This window comes from Alligator sinensis, unplaced genomic scaffold (genome assembly GCF_000455745.1).
Source record: "Alligator sinensis unplaced genomic scaffold, ASM45574v1 scaffold953_1, whole genome shotgun sequence".
NCBI lineage: Eukaryota > Metazoa > Chordata > Crocodylia > Alligatoridae > Alligator > Alligator sinensis.
This window is the reverse complement of record NW_005842365.1, coordinates 134,149-152,149: the sequence shown is the minus strand read 5'-3', so window position 1 is coordinate 152,149 and position 18,001 is coordinate 134,149. Positions and strand designations below refer to the sequence as shown.

At 49.0% G+C, this 18,001-nt stretch overlaps 1 protein-coding gene across 1 annotated transcript in view; it reads left to right on the top strand.

Moving 5' to 3' along the window:
- The window catches only part of SCARF2 (scavenger receptor class F member 2), a 166,944-nt gene that overhangs the window by 105,631 nt on the left and 43,312 nt on the right, over window positions 1-18,001 (top strand). Inside the window, exon 9 of the mRNA XM_006029204.3 lies at window positions 10,126-10,247. Within this exon, the coding sequence (XP_006029266.2) occupies window positions 10,126-10,247 (122 nt within the window). The remainder of the gene's footprint in view (window positions 1-10,125; window positions 10,248-18,001) is intronic.

The window sequence follows — 18,001 nt, the reverse complement described above, 5'->3', positions numbered from 1 at the left end:
TGGTTGCCAGCAGGGAAGAAGCTGGTGCTGAGCATGGGGAAAAGTCGCCCCTCACCTGTGCCATGGCCGGCGCCCCACGCTGCAGGTGCTCACAGCCGACATGGGGCTGTCTGGAGAAGGCACAGGCAGCTTCATGTGGGCTGCAGGTGGCTGCAGCACAGGGCGAGGCCATGGGGCGTGCGAGGTGCCACTTTTCCCCATGCTCAGCACCAGCTTGTAACCCGCCCCACTGCCAGCCTGGCAGTGGGGCCCGGTTACAAGGTGGTGCTGAGTGCAGGGGCAGGGGAGAAAGCAGCCCCTACCCCCCCCATGCCCAGCGCCCCATGCTGCCCCCTGGGGCTGCCTGTGCCTGCTCCAGATAGCCCCATGTGGGCTGCGAGCACCTGCAGCACGGGGCGCTGGCCATGGGGCGGGCGAGGAGCCACTTTTCTCCATGCAGGGAAGGAGCCCAGGGAAAAGCTGAGCATGGGGGGGGGAGGGGGAGTGGCCCCTCCCCCACCCCACGGCCAGTGCCCCACACTGTAGGCACTCGCAGCCCGCGTGGGGCTGCCCAGAGCGGGCACAGGCGATCAGCTGCAGCGTCAGAAACCCCAGCTGGGGCTTCCGGCTGTGGGTGAGGCCAGGCGGGCCACTGTTGTGGGAGCCCACCGGGCTTGCCCTGGGTCCTATTGCCCTTGGTTCCTGTCATTTTTGACAGGAGCCAAGGGCAGAGAAATATTAATTTTCTACATTTTTTTAGGGGCCCTGCGGGCCGGCTAGAATGGCCTCGTGGCCTGCATCCAGTCCGTGGGCCATATTTTGCCCACCCCTGTACTACACCTATAAATGTAGCCCAAAATTACAATTGCTTATTTTGCAACTGCATCACGCTGCTGACTCATGTCAAGTCTGTGCTCCACCGAAAACCCCTTATCCATCTCAGCAATGGCACTGCTCAGCCAGTTATCTGCCATTCAGTATTTATGCATTTGATTACAGACACGTTGATTGCCATTAATGACATCACCCCTTTATTTCTTTATTAGTTTAGTTCTATATCTGTTGTTCCATTATTTTGCCTAGATTGCTGCTTGACTGACAAACCAATAATTTCCATATTTTACTTGAATCCAAGATGAGGTCCCCCTCCCAATCAGCATGGGGGGAAAAAGTCTAATCTTACATTCAAGTACTGGCCTGGGCCAGTGGCAGCTCAGCTCCAGATTTGGCCCTGGGCTCGAGGCTAAAGCTGGTGCTGAGCAACCACCTGTACCAGGCCAGGGTGGCTCATTTGGCTGAGTAAGGGACTTACAGCCAGGGGAGACTATGGGGTGAGAGAAGGGAAGACATGAGAGACTTCCATGTGCATCTCAGGGGGAGCACAGAGGACATCATGTGGCCTGCCTCCTACTTACCTTCTCTAGGGTTAACATATTTCTGGGTTTTCCCAGACATGTCCTATTTTTTGGACCTCTCTGTTGCATCCAGGCAGGGTTTTTTTAAAAAGAGCAAATGTCCGGGCTTTCTGCTGTTACAAACTGACTGCTTCAGGCTTGGAGCAGTGGGCAAGTTGATTGTTTTTCGAGGGTCACGTGCTCCCCGCATGGGCTCAGGCAAGCCAGAGAGAGAGAGTGTAAGCAGCAGGGCTGAGGGGGTGGGAGCAGGGGTTTGTGGGTCAGGAGTGCGGGGCACCAGCAGGGCTGGGGGGCAATGGCTGTGGGTCCAGAGTGCAGGACACCGGCAGGGCAGGGGGCTGCAGATCAGGAGTGAGGGGCACTGGGAGGGTTGGGGGCCAGAGCAGGGAGCTTCAGGTTGGGAGTGAGGGGCACTGGCAGGGGGCTAGGGGCTGCGGATCAGGAGTGAGGGGTATGGATGACAGGACAGGTAACTGTGAGTTGGGTGTGCAGGGCATGGGCTGCGGGTCAGGAGTGAGGGTCACCAGCAAGGTGTGGGGGGTAGGGTACTGCTGTTTGGGAGTGAGGGGCACCGGCAGGGGGACAGGGGCTGCGGATCAGGAGTGAGGGGCATGGATGACAGGACAGGTAACTGTGAGTTGGGTGTGCAGGGCACGGGCTGCGGGTCGGGAGTGAGGGTCACCAGCAAGGTGTGGGGGGTAGGGTACTGCTGTTTGGGAGTGAGGGGCACTGGCAGGGCTGGGGTCCAGAGTGGATCCAAAGTGAAGGGCAGCAGCAGGGCTGGGGGGTACGGGGCATGTGGCTTGTCAGTGAGGGGCAACAGAATGGGCAGGGGCAGGACACTGCTGCCCCACCCATCAAACAAGCAAAACTAAAAACTGCTGTCTTCTTTCAGACATTGTGCTTATCCCTCAACACCACAATCTCTTCTCTTCCCCTTGCACTCTCCTCTTGAAGCTATTACCCCTCTTTTAGCTCCATCCCCATTTACTGATCATCAGTTACAGCTTGCTGCCAGACTATTAGCTAGGGGTGTGTGAAGTGGGCCCTATTCAATTCGGATTTGGATTCATTGATTCAAATCACTTTCCCTGATTCGATTCAGCTGAATCTGAAGGTGCAATGCTGATTCAGAGAATCAGCTATTCGGACATAGACATAGCTTTAAATGTTTTTTCTACATACCTCAAGGTACCAGGCACACCTCGTGAACACTACAATGCTGGGGTGGATGGAGTGTCCCACAGGAGCGCGCGGGGGGGGCGCCTTCCACATGCTCAATAGTGAACCCAGAAGTGGACCAGAAGTACTTGGTCCACTTCCGGGTCTGCCCCACTATCTTGGCGATCAGCCACAGAGAGACCTTGGGTGCCCCCCCAACCCAGAAGGCACCAGTTGCCGAGCCGGGGGTATGTGCCCCCCCCCGTGCACATCCCAGTGAACCTGGAAGTGGACCGGAAATGCTTCTGCTCTACTTCCGGGTCTGCTGCCAAGTGCGCTGAGGAGTCCCCCGTGCTTCTGTGGGACATTTCATGAGCCCCAGAATCACAGCACTCGCTATCCCCTGCTACCTAAAGGTATGTTGAAAAAATATATAAAGCTGTCTCTCTGTCTGAATCTCCGAATCTTTCCAAATCTCTCTGAATCAATCTGAAGGGTTCCGATTCAATTCAGAGAGATGAAAGGGTCCTCTGATTTTATTCGGATTCGGACATTTGGCCACTGAATGAGGCTGAATCTCCGCTGCATCGAATCAGGGACCAAAGCTTTGCAAAGCCCTACCATTAACTATCTGCAGCTGGATTTTAGCCCCCTGAAAGCTGAGCACATCCTTTCAGAGAAAATCGAGGAGATCCATCTGATTCATTTATCTAGAAGAAATATAAACAGTGATTTGATCACAGTCCATATCTAACTGCTCATAAACACGGAGGGATTTGTTGAGAATGTGAAGGTGGAAAGTAACTTGGGTGACAATGATTACAATATGACAAGAGCTCAAGCTCCTAAAGGGAAAAAGGAAGGAGAGCAACAGAATAAAGACATCAACTGGACTTAGAAAAGCAGACTAACAAAATCAGGGAACTGGTGGGAAGGATACCCTAGGAGGTAAATATGAGAGAAAAAGGAATCCAGGAGAGCTGGCTATATTTAAGGAGGACTTTTTAAGGGCATAGGCACAAACTATCCCAATAGTACAGAAGAAAGGGAAGTGCAACAGGAGACCAGCCTGGCTAGTCAGCAATCCCTTTAATGAGCTGAAACTCAAAATGCAATCCTACAATGAGTGGAAACATGGTCCTATTTTTAGGGATGAGTATGAGTATTGCACAAGTGTACAAGGGGGGAAATCAGGAAGGGCGATGCATAATTTGAGATGCAACTGGCAAAGGACATGTAAAGGACATATAAAGGGATTCTATAAGTATTTCAAGAGCAAGAGGAAAACCAAAGAAACTATAGGTCCTTTACAGAATGCAAAAGGCAAGCTAGTTATGGATGATGCAGGGAGGCTGAAATATTTAATGACTTTTTTACTTCCATTTTCACAAATAGGGGCAATTACCAGTAGCAGCAAAAATAAGGAAGAAGACAAACAGTTTAGAATAATGGTAGAACAGGTTACAGATTACTCCAGAGAAGTTAGATGCTTTCAGATCATTAGGGCTGGATAGGATGAACCCTAGAGTACTGAAGTAATTGGCTGAGGTAATTTCACAGCCATTAGCTATCTTCTCTGAGAATTCATTGAGATCAAGTGAGATTACAGATGGTTGGAAAAGGACAAATATATTTCCCATCTTTAAAAAATTCTGTGAAATTCAAGAAGAACAAGTGTAATTGGAATAAAATAACTGCATGCACAGATACAAACTAGCTAGGCTGCAGTGCTGCAGAAAAGGACCTGGGGATTATAGTAGACCAGTGGTGTCCAATTTTTTCACCCTACAGGCCAGATAAATTGTGCCAGGCCAGTACAATCCAGTCTGTTATGCATGGGAACAGACTGGCTGGGGCCCAATTTAGCTGTGCAGGTCTAGGGCCTGATCCAGTTGTTTGAGGCTGGAGCTGGGGTCCAATTCAGCCACACAGCAACAATCTGGCTAGGGCCTCATCCAGCCATGTAGGAACAGCCCAGCCATGGCCTAATCCAGCCACATGGGCCAGGTGTGGCCAGATCCCAATCCCTCTGTGTGGGGCTAGCCCAGCTGGGGCATGATCCAGCCATATAGTTGAGGCAGATCCAGTGACATGCCAGTGGTCTGGCTGGGACCTGTTCCAGCCATGCAGAGCCAGCATGGCCAGGGCTAGATCCAGCAGTATGGGAATGCCCCAGCAAGGGACCCACTGTGAGCCAGACAAAAAAAAATCGTTCAGTGGCCCAAATATGTCTCACAGGCCATATTTGGCTACCCGTGCCCAAGAGGGCAAAAAGGGTTTTGGATTGTAGGCCCTTGTCTGAGCTGAGGCTCCTTGTCCCACTTCATTCTGACTGGGCCCCTCAAGCTCCCAGGCCCTAGTTCTAGTCATGCTGTCCTGGCTCTGGGCTGCTTGGCCCCTGGTCTTTCCCTTGCATGTTCTGGGCTCATGCCCCAGTCTTTGCTATGCTTCAAACTTCAGTGGGCTCTGGATTTGCACCATCAGTCTATGCTGTGTGTCAGCAGAATCCTTCTGCCAACAAAAGTGCCTAGGACATGGGGCACCCCACGGCACCTGGCTCAGTAGCCTCCTCTGCCCCTACAACCACAACCTGGTCCTCTGGTCTAAATGAAAACAAAACCCAAAACATTAGTGTCCACTCCAAAACAAAGGGTTCCCCCTCTGGGGTTAATCTTGCTCTGTGGAAACCCTTGCCAAAAGGACCCACAGTATCTATCTGTTCCTGGTTCAGGATGCAGGGTTTCCTCTGCCCACACTATAGCTCAGAGTCCTTCCTCTGAGCCACCCAGCCTAGCTCCTTGCTGGAACTCTGCCCCCTAAAACTCCTATGGCCAGACTGCCACTCTTGTTGTGCTTATAAGTCCTTTCTTGGGTCACCTGACCCTCCACGTCTGCCCCCAGGCCTGTTAGTCACTGCTTTCAGCTGGGTTGGGTGGAGGGACAGACTACAACTAGATCTGGACAGGTTACAGGGGTGGGTGGATGAGAATAGGATGGGATTCAATACTGACAAGTGCAAGGTACTACACGTAGGGAGAAAGAACCAGCAGCATACCTACAGGCTGCTGAACTCCCTTCTCATTAGCACAGAGGCAGAAAAGGATCTTGGAGTCATTATTGATTCCAAGATGAACATGCACCGCCAGTGTGAGGACGCAGTCAGGAAGGCTAACCGTACCTTGTCATGCATCCACAGACGCATCACAAGCAGGTCCAAGGAGGTGATCTTCCTCCTCTATGCAACATTGGTCAGGCTGCAGTTGGAGTACTGTGTCCAGTTCAGGATGCCACACTTCAGGAGGGATGCGGCTAGCATTGAGAGGGTCCAGAGGAGGGCCACTCGCATGGTCAGGGGGCAGCAGGGCAGGCTCTACGAGCACAGGCCACGGGACCTGAACCTGTTCAGCCTCCACAAGAGAAGGCTGAGAGGGGATCTGGTGGCCGTCTATAAACTTCCCAAGGGGGGACAGCGGAGAACGGGAGAGTCCCTGTTCCCCTGAGCCCTCCCAGTAACTAGGAATACCAGCCACAAGTTGACTGAGAGTAGGTTCAAGCTAGACATCAGGAAGCACTACTTCATAGTCAGGGCGGCTAAGATCTGGAACCAACTTCCAAGGGAAGTGGTGCTTGCTTCTACCCTGGGGGTCTTCAAAAGGAGGCTAGACAATCACCTAGCTGGGATCATTTGACCCCAGCATTCTTTCTTGCCCATGGCAGGGGGTCAGACTTGATCTGCTTAGGTCCCTTCCGACCCTACCAACTATGAACCTGTGAAAGATAGCTATGTCAACAAAACTTCGTGGCGTAGATCAGACCTGAGAAAGGAAGTTGATTCTTCTTATGTACCATACATGCTTTTCTATGTGGCCATCAGCTTTCCCCGTACCTCATCTGGAAGTGATGACAATAATGTTCTGTTTTACATGCAGCAGCTATCTTTGATTCGGAAGACCCTGTGAACTGTTCTGAATGAGCATTTTCCACTAAATTTCTTCTGGGGAAAAATCTTTTCAAATTGGTTCCCTAATTTGAAGTACACATTCTACAGACAGGGAAAATGCTTTGGGGAATTTAAGGGGATCAGAGATGAGTAATTTGCTGATTCTGCTGTCTCTCTCATGGGAATCTGACTTCAGGCAGCCATCTGCTCGTGTGATATCTTATGACATCTTCCTCCTCAACATTTTTAATAATATTGAGAAGTTTCTACATCCCCAGACCAGAAATTTAGACCAAGATGTACTTGTGGTTTCTGATCATTTGTGGCTTCCATTGTTTCCAAGGATTTTGTTATGGAATTGGAGGCCCTGAATGATGCATTCCGTATGCACTAGTAAATCAAAAAGCTCACAGCATGGGAATGGTGACATATGGCATTTGGTGATGGTGTAGTCAGATGAAGGGAAATATTTGCATACGTATATAGTTTCAGCATTGTAGGTTGTCCCAGCCAAAGCACTTCCAGGTAGATGTTTGCAGGCCGCACAGCAGACAGGGGCATTAAAGAAGGATTTGAAAGAGGTCTAGGCCTATAAATTAGGTTTCTATTAGGGTTGTGTGAAGCTTCGGTTGCTTATTTGACTCGAAGGAGATTCGGCCCAATTTGGCAGCCGAATCTCCAAATCCGAATCAAATTAGGAGACCAATAAAAAGGCCCAATTCAATCCGAAGTCTCTGAACTGATTTGGAAAAGATTTGGAGGAGATTTGGAGATTCAGGCAGTCCCCGCTTGCCACCACAGGGAGCTGGACCCAGAGTACGTGCTGGTAAGAAGGGTGGGGGCTGGAGGAGGGGGGAAGGGACCATGGGGGGACCCCCACCAGGCCCCATCCCCTGCCTGGGTCAATGGGTGCCTTGCCCAGCCTCAGCACTCGCCAGCTCCTGCCAGGTGGGGGGGTGATCCCCACTGCCCCCCACTGCCCTGTGCTGCATGGGGGGGGGGGGGGGGTGGAGGGGGGGGGGGGGGGGGGCTCTACCATGAGCCTCCAGAAGCCCCGATGGCTGCTGCAGCAGCTGGTGAGTGTGGGGCTTTTTTTTTTTAAAGTTCCGGTATGCTGGGGCCAGGTAGGGCAGCCATTGACGGGGCTGGGAGAGCGGGCAGGGGATGGGGCCTGTTTGATTCACCTGAATAGATTCAGGACAGTGATTTGAATCACTGAATCGAATCACTGTCCCCCAAATCAGCTGAATCCAAGTCTGAAGCAAATACTTGCTGCTTAGCACGGGTCTAGTTTTTATTTAAAAATGTAAATAGTGATGGTGAGTTCTCTCTAGGCACAAGGGGTGGCAGGTCACAGGATTGGCTTCAAAGAACAGGTGTCAAGGTTTTTGCAGCAGAGACAAGGTACCAGTATGGTAAGGTACTCACTTCTCTGCCATCATTTTGTGAAACAAATACCTGTAACTTGTGTCCCAGTTTGGATTGGAGTGGAAAGGTTGGAGGCCTCATGCACCAAGAACTGAGATTTGGAACTGGTGGTAATGTGAGGAGGGATACAGTACCAGAGGGAAAATCACTAAGTAGAAACTTCTAATAATCTCCCTCAGGTGTTTTCTTGAGTTGGCCAGACTCTAGCAGTAGATTATTGGGTCTTAGGCAACAAGCAATTAGAGTTGCATTTAACAATGTACTTAACTGCCTCACAAGCAGGGCAGAACAGAGGCATTGTGAGCTGCCCGGCCAGATGCAGACATTTAATTGTTGGGGCAAGTCCTTTCTCTACAGATCAAACACATCTGTTAATGTCTATAGGGAATCAAAGTCATAATGCCCTGCTGCACCCTACCAGGGGCTCTACTGCCAAATGGCACAGTGCACATCCTAAAGCAGAGATGTAGCATGGAAAAAATGTGCACTGAGCAGTCTTCTCACCTCCTGGAGCTTTTATCACTCTTTTAGCTCCACCCCTATTTACTGGTCATCAGTTGCATCTTACTGGTAGACTATTAACCAGTAGGGTTGCCAAACTGTCGGTAAATATACTGTCAATAAAATAAATCTGGCTAAAAATTGCTCTTGGCAAAATGCATTTTTTAAAAAATTGCTGTCATTAAAAACACTAAACAGGCTTAGCTTGATTGAAGCATTGACAGGACAGACAGAGCACAGCAGCACCACATAATGTCTTAGTGGGAGTGCAGGAATCTGCAGAGAGCATTCTCTCAGCCATGTGCTGCTGACAACCAAACAGTTTTACTTTTTTATTATCATCAGTATTAAATCCCTAAATTTGAACTCAGCCCTTTTAACTGGAGCCTGGAAGCAGGGGAAGGGCTAGCAAAAGAGTTACATTATGTTATGTGAAACATATGTATCAGTAAAAATGTTTGGCTGCCAGTAAAAAGCTTGCAGATTGTCAGGAAAAAAAATTCTTGGGTTGGAAACCCTGTCATTCACCCTTCCTGCCCACCCTCCTTTTCCATACCATCTGACTTGCAGGCAAAGGAACATAAGCAACAGAGTTGATGCAAGGTATGCAGGGAATTCTAGTTCTCTAGAGTATCAATGGAGTTTGCTGCTGCCAACTTTCACCCCATTTTTCCTGATGCCCAAACCCATGTCTAGAGGGTGGGGCAAATGCTTATTTCAGTGCCAAAAAAATTGAATCAATTCTCCCGCCAGCAGCAGTCAATTTCACTGCGAAGGACTGAAGACTGAAAATTTCACTGCTGCCCTGCAAAAAGACAATTCCTAGAACACCTGGTGCTTCACACACACTGTCTGACCCTGCTTCTTCCTGTAGCCCTCCATGCAGGCAGAGTGAGACAGGCAGTAGACCCAGAGCGAGGTGCCTCCCACCCCATCCTTCAAGCATCCCTCACCTTAGGTGGTCCTGAGGAGATAGAATCATAGAACCATAGAAAGTTAGGGTTGGAATGGACCTCAGGAGGTCATCTAGAACAACCCCCTACTCAAAGCAGATCCCCAGCTAGATCATCCCAGCCAAAGCTTTGTCAAGCCAGGTTTTGAAAACCTCTAAGGATGGAGCTTCCACCACCTCTCTGGGTAACCTGTTCCAGTGTTTTACTACCTTCCTTGTGAGAAAATTCTTCCTAGTATCTAACCTAAACTTCCCTTGCTGCAACTTGAGACCATTGCTCCTTGTTCTGTCATCTGCCATCAATGAGAACAGTCTAACTCCATCCTCTTTTGAACTCCTCTTCAGGTAGTTGAAGACTGCTATTAAGTCCCCCCTCAGTCTCCTCTTCTATAGATTAAATAAGCCCAGTTCCCTCAGTCTTTCCTCATAAATCATGTCCCCCACTTCACATTACACTACTGCCCCAAAGGGCCCCATTTCATGCTGGAACTAGAGAGGGATCGAGGCTCTCTGTTGGACTTAGGTTGCCATTATCTGTGCTGTTCCTTATCCCATTTCAGCTCAGTTCTACAGAGCCTCGGAGTGAGCTCTAGGGATGGTTAATGTGTAGCTGCCTTGCTCCCCATGAGGATCCCTTGTTTACACCCTGCAAGACTGGCACAGCTGCTCTTTCCAGTGCTTTGCAATGTCTCCTACTGAAGTACAGTATTTTTGTTTTTTGGTTTTTTTGTTTTTGTTTGTTTTTTTAGCATAAACCAGGACACAGCTGCAGTCAAGAAATCCCCAAGATGTTTGTGTGGCCGGTTCAGTCTTATTAGCATGAAACTACCCCGAATTCCTCTGCGCCGCCAGAAACTGCCTAAAGTTGTAGGTAAGGTGCTACTGCTTGTTGACCTCCTGCTCTATGGTTTGTGTTCAAACTCTTAGCACAACATGAGGAAAAGAAAACAACTCTAATTTAGGCAGGACACTGACCCCCAAGGTTGATAGTGGTAATGTCAAAAGCTAAGGACTGAGTAATTGACATGAAGCTACCAGTCCCTGGCCCATAACACCGAGATGCTGATGCCTTAGCTCTGATTGGTAAGGACCAAGTGTAGGTATCTTCTTAAGACTTGAGTATGTTGCATATGATGACAGTGATGCAGTATTCATGTGTTGTGTCATGGTGTATAAACAGAATGCATTGAATGCAGCAATGGATACACAGAATGTTTGTATTGTACAGCTGTGTTACAACTATTTCAGACTGCTCAGTCTTCCTGACCTCCACCCCTTTTCTTTTGCTGGGTTTTCTAGTTTAAGTCTACCATGATGGACCTGGCTTCTAGGCTGCAGCCCCCATCTGGTCCACCAAAGCTTTAGCCTTGCATCTCCAGGACTCTAATCTCACCCTTCTAGGGCTATGGGCTTCTGGTTCTGGATCTCACCCTCTTCAGGCACTGAATTCATCCCTCTTGGGCTATGAGCCTCTGGCCCTGGCTCCACCTCTCTCTGTCACTGGGCCTAATTCTGGACCTAACTCTGCCCTGCTCAGGGCCTGTGCCTTAGCTTCCCTGGCTTCAAGCCACTACTATCACTTGGCTTTGGCCTACCTGACTATTGCCTGCCTGGGGTTTGTGCCTACCCCTTCCTTCCCCTCCCTTCTGCCCCCATGGCAGGGCTCAACCAAAGCTGCATGCCCCTCAGACACAACTGGGACCTCCAACCTCCCCTGTTCATCCCAAACCCAAACCACTGGTGATAAACGCAACAAAAGAATAACCTCATTGGCTATAAAAGAAGTTCTAAACACACTGGCAGCCTAACAAAAACACTTCTAATCCTGGGTCTTAACTCCTTGTAAGCCTTCAGCCCCTTATTCGCAGTCCCCATTGCCACACAGTCCCTGTCTGTAGCTCAAGCCACAGCCATTTTGATCCAGAGCTTCTTCCCTGGCAACCTTCAGGGACCAGCTGTCCGCCCTGGCCCAAGCCCTGGGTTCATATGTCTCCCAGGAACTGCCTCTTTCTGGTCAGGTGACTTCCCTGGGTTGGCTACAGGTGTTCTTTAATTAGACATGTTGGCTTCACCCCATGGCAGCTTACTTCCCCTGCAGGGCTCTCCCCAACTGTACTATTGTAAAGCAGTTAGCTTGGGAACTCACAGCTTACAAGCACCTGGGGACCTGTTCTTTTGAAGCTCCTAATGATCAGACTTTCCCATCTAAGGCTCTCCATGCAGTTGTTTTAATCTCTTAAGGTAACAAGGGCCCTAGGCTCCTGTTACAGTCCCATCAACCTGCAGCCTAGAGCAAAATTCCAGCTGGCCATATTTACACCAGATCAGATCCCAAACTTTTCACCCTCCACAAATATCTGCAGGAGAACCTAGCCTAGGGCTTTATACATAGGTCCACCTCATCTGCTGGAGTCCTTGTCCTGTTCATCAAAAAGAAGGATGGGAGTTTCCACTAATATGTTGATTATTGGGCACTGAACTGGGTTACCAGTTATCGTTAACCAGTATCCTCTGCCCCTCATCCCAGAACTGCTCGATCAACTCCAGATGATCTGTGTCTTCACCAACCTTGACTTCTGGGGAGTCTACAACCTGGTGCAAATCTCAGCTGGGGATGAGTGCAAGACCACTTTCAGGACTTACTGGGCATGTCTACATGTTCATTAATGCTCCATAATTTTGGTGCATTGAGTACCTGTAATGATAGGTACTAACTTAGGGCCTATGTACATGCCACATTTGTTGCCCTTTCTTGTGCTGCAACTGCATGACTGTTTGCACGAATGGGTTTTCTGGATGCTTTAAAAGTCTTTCTGGCACATTAAAATAAAAATCTTCAATGTGGTTTAGTTTGGCTTGCCAGGAATTAAAGCATCAAGTCCATGGATTCACTGCATGCAAACACAAAGGCACTCAAAGACGTGTAATGAGCTTCTTTGTCCACCAGATGTCACTGCGACTTTTTTGTAGTTCACCCCTCCAAATTGCTTCCACTTTTTTTTTCTTGTGTGGCTTGCTGGTTCCCTGCTTCCACAGCTGCATGGTGGGGCATAGGCACAGTGTGGGTGGGGGAGGGAGCCCAAGCCAGGAGGGTAGTGCTGGACCATACCGCTCTCCTGTGGCACCAGCCGGGAACCAGATTTAATTCATTTGAAAACCTAGTGCATGCAAACAATGATGCGACACTCCAAAATAAACAAGTTTATGTTTTATAAACCTATTTAATTTAATGAGGATTAAAACTCATGGTGCTTAAAGTTGCCCTTTAATGTGCCATAATCAGCACTACTGCTTTTTTCATTATGCTAATGCAAAGGAGACTAATTCTGCTGTGTGTTACTACATTAGCATGGGTTTTTCCCACTGCACTAATGAACAATAGAATTAATCTACTGCAATTGAAGCATCTCATGTAGACTCACCCAGTATGAACACTTTGAATACTTAGTTATGTCCTTTGGGCTTACCAGCACCCTAGCCACATTCCAGCACTTTATAAACAATGTACTACAAGACTTCCTAAACCAATTTGTAATTGCCTACCTACATAATATACTTATCTTATCCAAGGACCCTAATCAACATTCCATACACATCCAGGAAGTGCTGGAAAGGTTGTATCAGCACAGCCTGTTTGCAAACGGAGTGAAGTGTGCATTGAACCAAACTACAGTTGAATCCCTTGGTTTAATTGTATCTCCTTCAAACGGACTTCCAGAAGGTGTGGACCACCTGAGAACAGAACACGCCGTGGAATGTGAAATAACTCCAAAGTTCCCTAGCGTTCTCTAACTTCTATCATAGATACTTCGCTAGCTTAGCCCAAGTAGTGAGCCCCCTTATTATGCTATTATGGAATAACTTCCAGTTCTCCTGGTCTGCAGAAGCCCAGGAAGCATTTAACAGCTTGAAACAGGTCTTTATCTCTGCCCCTGTGCTAGCTCATTAAGATCCTGCCTTGCCATTTGTAATAGAAACCAATGCATCCAACATTCCAGTGGGTGCTGTATTTTCCCAGCTGCAAGGCCTGAAACAGACCTTATGCCCTTGCACTTTCTTTTCTTGCAAACTTATCCCGAAGGAAGAAAAGGATGAGCTCCTTGACCACAAGCTCCTGGCCATCAGAGCAGCCTTTGAGGAGTTCTGCCACTCCATCTTGAAGGGGTAGATCACACAATACAGATTCTCACAGATCATGAGAATTTAGAATATTTCTGTAAGGCAAAAGCACTGATTAAGACATCTTTGCTGGGTGCTTTTTTCTCCCATTTTGATTTTCAAATAACTTACCAGCCTGGGCTTAAAAATGGAAAAGTAGATGCTCTCTCCCAAAAGGCAGAGTATGATGCTGATCCCTCACAAATTCTGTCAGAGCCAAGCCCCATCTTGAAGCGACATAATGTCATCAGTGCTGTGCCACTGGTGGATCTGCTGTCCCTTCTCTAAGCTGTCACCCCGGAGAAATCCCCACTGAAAAGCAGGCTGCCTTCTCATAACAACCCCACCAGGTCTAGAAAGGGGTCATATTTACTCAGGGTAGGTCCTATGTGCCACCAGGTCTGGTTAGACTTATTGTTCTTCATGTGGGCCATGACTCTCTGTTGGTAGGTCACCCTGGAACTGAAAAGATCCTTAGCTCCCATTTTGTTTTAGTGGCTATTGCCTGTACAAAACAGTGCAGGACTTTGTCTGCTCCTGTGGTATTTCTGCCTGCAGTAAAAGACCCACACAAAGAGCCTATGGACTCCTTAAGCCTCTTCCCATTCCCCCCTATCCATGGTCCATTATTTCATTAGACTTTATTGGGGAGCTGCTTTAATCAAAGGGGTGCTCCACAATCCTGACAGTAATGAATCAAGTAACCAAAATGGCCTGCTTGATTCCATGTACCTGTCTGCCCTTTGCCAAAGACATTGCCTAATTATGGTTGGATTATGTAGTTCACCTTAACGGTCACTGCCACAACATCTGACAATGGGTCCCAGTTTGTCTCCCAGTTTTGGCACAAAGCCATGTGCCTGCTAGGGGTCTGTGTTCAGCTATTACCCACAGATGAAGAGCTAAGCCAAGAGAACAAACCAGATTCTGGATTTTGATCATAACAAAATCCTTAAACTCCTCTAACAGAGCTTTTACTTCCGATTGTCGATTGAGATCCACACTGGAGTTTGGAGGGACCTCTAGAAGACCCAGACTAGCTCCAAATAAACAGCTGTAGACACTGCATGCTTCTCAAGCTCTCCAGGGCTCCAGGAAAATTAACATGATACACCTGAGTTTACAAACCAGTGATGTATAAAAATCTGTCTGGACTCCAAGACTATCAGTGTCATAACTTGAACATTGTCGGTCATGACAAACATCACATAATCCTTCATATCCAGGTCTGACTGTGATGGTCTTGACCTAAAGGTTTGGGTGTACCCACAGCCCTCCATCACAGTCTTTAAAATAGGACAGGTAACCACCCAATTTCCATTTCATGCTACTAGCCAGTTCTGTTTTCTTCCTCCCCCAGGTGGATCAATGCCTGTCCACTAGGCAACAGTCTGGGAGAAGAGTGAGGAAGGGTCTTGATTGGTAGGGTCCCAGCCAAAGGTCCCCTAAAAAGTTTCCACTTGCCTCTTCTATGGCCCAAAACTTAGGTCCCATTGAACCCCTGGAAATCGTTGCAATCCAGGTCCACCTCCATAAAGCTTTCAGCCATACAGGTGGCCTCACGCAGAGTGGACATCTGTTGCTGATAAGTCCACTTTTGCAGTCCCACTGAGAGTTTGGGACAAAACTGTTCTGAAGTCCACTATTTCTTATATCAACCATGACTCCAACATTAACCAGTGCGTATAGAAGTCCTTCAACCTTTGAACTGTGGTTCAAGGCTGAGTGTCAGGATTTAAATGCCTTCTGTCTAATTCTTTGCTAGTTTGCCTCCTCTGTTAGACCCAGATGGTCCAATATAGAAGCCTTAACCGTCTTATGATCCTGACCAAAGCAGCCTTAAGGTTCCACTAGGCTGCCTGAATTTACCCATTTTAAAAGGGTGATATTTTAATAGGCCATATTTTCTGCAGCCAGTGGTAGGTCTCAGCCACCTGCTGAAAAGCTCCCAGGTCATCATCCAGCCCCATTTTTCAAAGTAATTCACCCTCCCCTATCAGAACAGGGTGACACACCAACCTGTGAAAGGGTCTTTTCACAGTCTAGGACAAGGGTGAGCAATTATTTTGGGTGGAGGGCCGCTTAACAAGTTTTGGTGAGCTGTCAGGGGCTGCATAGGTAGCCCCGCACCTTGACAGTTGCCCCTCGCCCTGTTCACCACATTGGGACCAGAAGTCCTGCCCCCTGACCTTTGCCACAGAAAGTCCCTCCCCTCGCTGCCCGCCCATACTCGTTTTGGGAGGAGGGGTTGCCATCTTAGAATAAGAAAAACACCAAATCATACACTAGAAGTCAAACACCTACTATAAATATTTTTATAATAAAATTAAAAATATTTGTCATGACTTGTGATTGTGTACTGTATATAGAAGGGATTTCATAATAACTCAAAAATAAATTGTCACTTTTATATTGTCTGTATAATGGGGTCTGGGGTGTGTGTGGGGTGGGGTGTGGAGGTGTGAGAGGGTCTGGCTGTGTAGGGTGCCATCGGGTATGTTGGGCTGTATGTATATGTTGATGGGGTTTGTGGGCACAAGGTGTGGGTGTGTGGGGTATGAGGGAGGGTGGGGGGTATAGGGACCCCCCCCACACATTCTCCCCATGGCATGCAGACTGTGCTGTCTGACAGTAGCAGGCAGGGAGGTCAAGGCACTCGTGGCCAATGCAGGCACCTGGTGGGGTGCAGCTCTAGCCAGCGCTGCACGTGGGGGTGGGGGAAGTGCAGCCTGCCCAGCAGCTTCTATTACCAGGGCTCTGCACCGTACGCCTACAGCTCCTGCACTCAGTGGGGGAATCCCCACACTGGAGCCTGCTGCCTTCCTTGCCCTCTGCTGTTCAGGTCTCCACGCTCTGCCAGGAGTGGAGGGAGCACCACCCCCTATTTTCACATGGAGTGCAGCGGGGGCTTCCCTGCTGCAAGTGCAGGACCTGCCGGCATCCCACGCTGAGCCCCTGCAATAGAGGGGGCCAGACAGGCTGTGCTGGGGCTGCACTCCTCACCCCTAGTGCAGCGCTGGCTGTCTCTATCGGAGGGGCTCTATGCCGCATGCCTGCCCACCCCTCTAGAACATACTACACAAACTGCTTCTGCTGTTGCTTCCACTGGTATTGCTACTGCTATAGTTTTAGCTTCTGCTATAGCTACTGGTGTTGATGGTGCAGGCCTTCTAGCCATTTTAACAGAACTTCTGATTCCATGGTTCTGAGTAGGTTTAGACTGTATGCATTCTCCATCACATGTAAGCAGGTCACTCATCTACTTTCCTTATCATAGCCAGTCAGCTCTGAGTTCAGGGTTTTCAGCCAGTTTGTTTTACGTGGGGCAACCTTGTCTCAACAGTGAATGTAATAAGCAACACAATGAACAAGCATGTAAACAACAAACAAACAGAACTAAAACCATCTTGTTGAGCCTCCATCTTTTTGAGCAGAGACCAGGGCATTCCCCCCACTGGGATCCCCGACAGACCCAGGGGAGGCACTGCCAGGCCCAGAGTCAGTGAGGACCTAGTCAGGGAACTTCTGGTGGGTCTAGACATGTTCAGATCAGCAGGTCCTGACGATCTCCACCCCAGAGTGCTGAGGGAATTAGCACAGGTCATTGTGGCACAGCTTCACAAGCACTCATGGTGCTCTGGTGAGGTGCCAGAGGACTGGAAAAGGGCCACTGTGGTCCCCATTTTCAAAAAAGGGAGGAAGGAGGACCCAGTAAACTACAGGCCCATTAGTCTTACCTCGGTCCTGGGGAAGCTCTTTGAGAAAATTATCCAGGAGCACATCTGTGAGGGACCAGCAGGGAAGATCATGCTTAGGGGCAACCAACATGGGTTCATTCGAGGCATGTCCTATCCGACCAACCTGGTGGCCTTCTACAACAAGGTCACAAAATCCTTGGATGCAGGTGTTACTGTGGACGTAGTCTTTCTGGACTTTACAAGGCCTTCTACACTGTCTCTCACCCCATTCTCATTAAGAAATTAGGCAACTGTGCCGTTGATGCCTACACAGTCAGATGGCTTGCAAATTGATTGGAGGGCCACACCCAGAGAGTGGTGGTGGATAGGTCTTTTTCATCCTGGAGGGATGTGGGCAGTGGGTTCCCACAGGGCTCGGTCCTTCATCAACATCTTCATCAGCGACTTCGACGAGGGGGTGAAAAGCACCTTGTTCAAATTCACGGATGACACTAAAATGTGGGGAGAAGTGGGCACGCTGGAGGAGAGGGACAGGCTGCAACTAGATCTAGACAGGTTACAGGGGTGGGCGGATGAGAACAGGATGGGATTCAACACTGACAAGTGCAAGGTACTGCACCTAGGGAGGAAGAGCCAGCAGCATACCTACAGGCTGGGGAACTGCCTTCTAGTCAGCACAGAGGCAGAAAAGGATCTTGGTGTCATTATTGATTCCAAAATGAACATGGGCCGCCAATGTGGGGACGCAGTCAGGAAAGCTAACCGCACT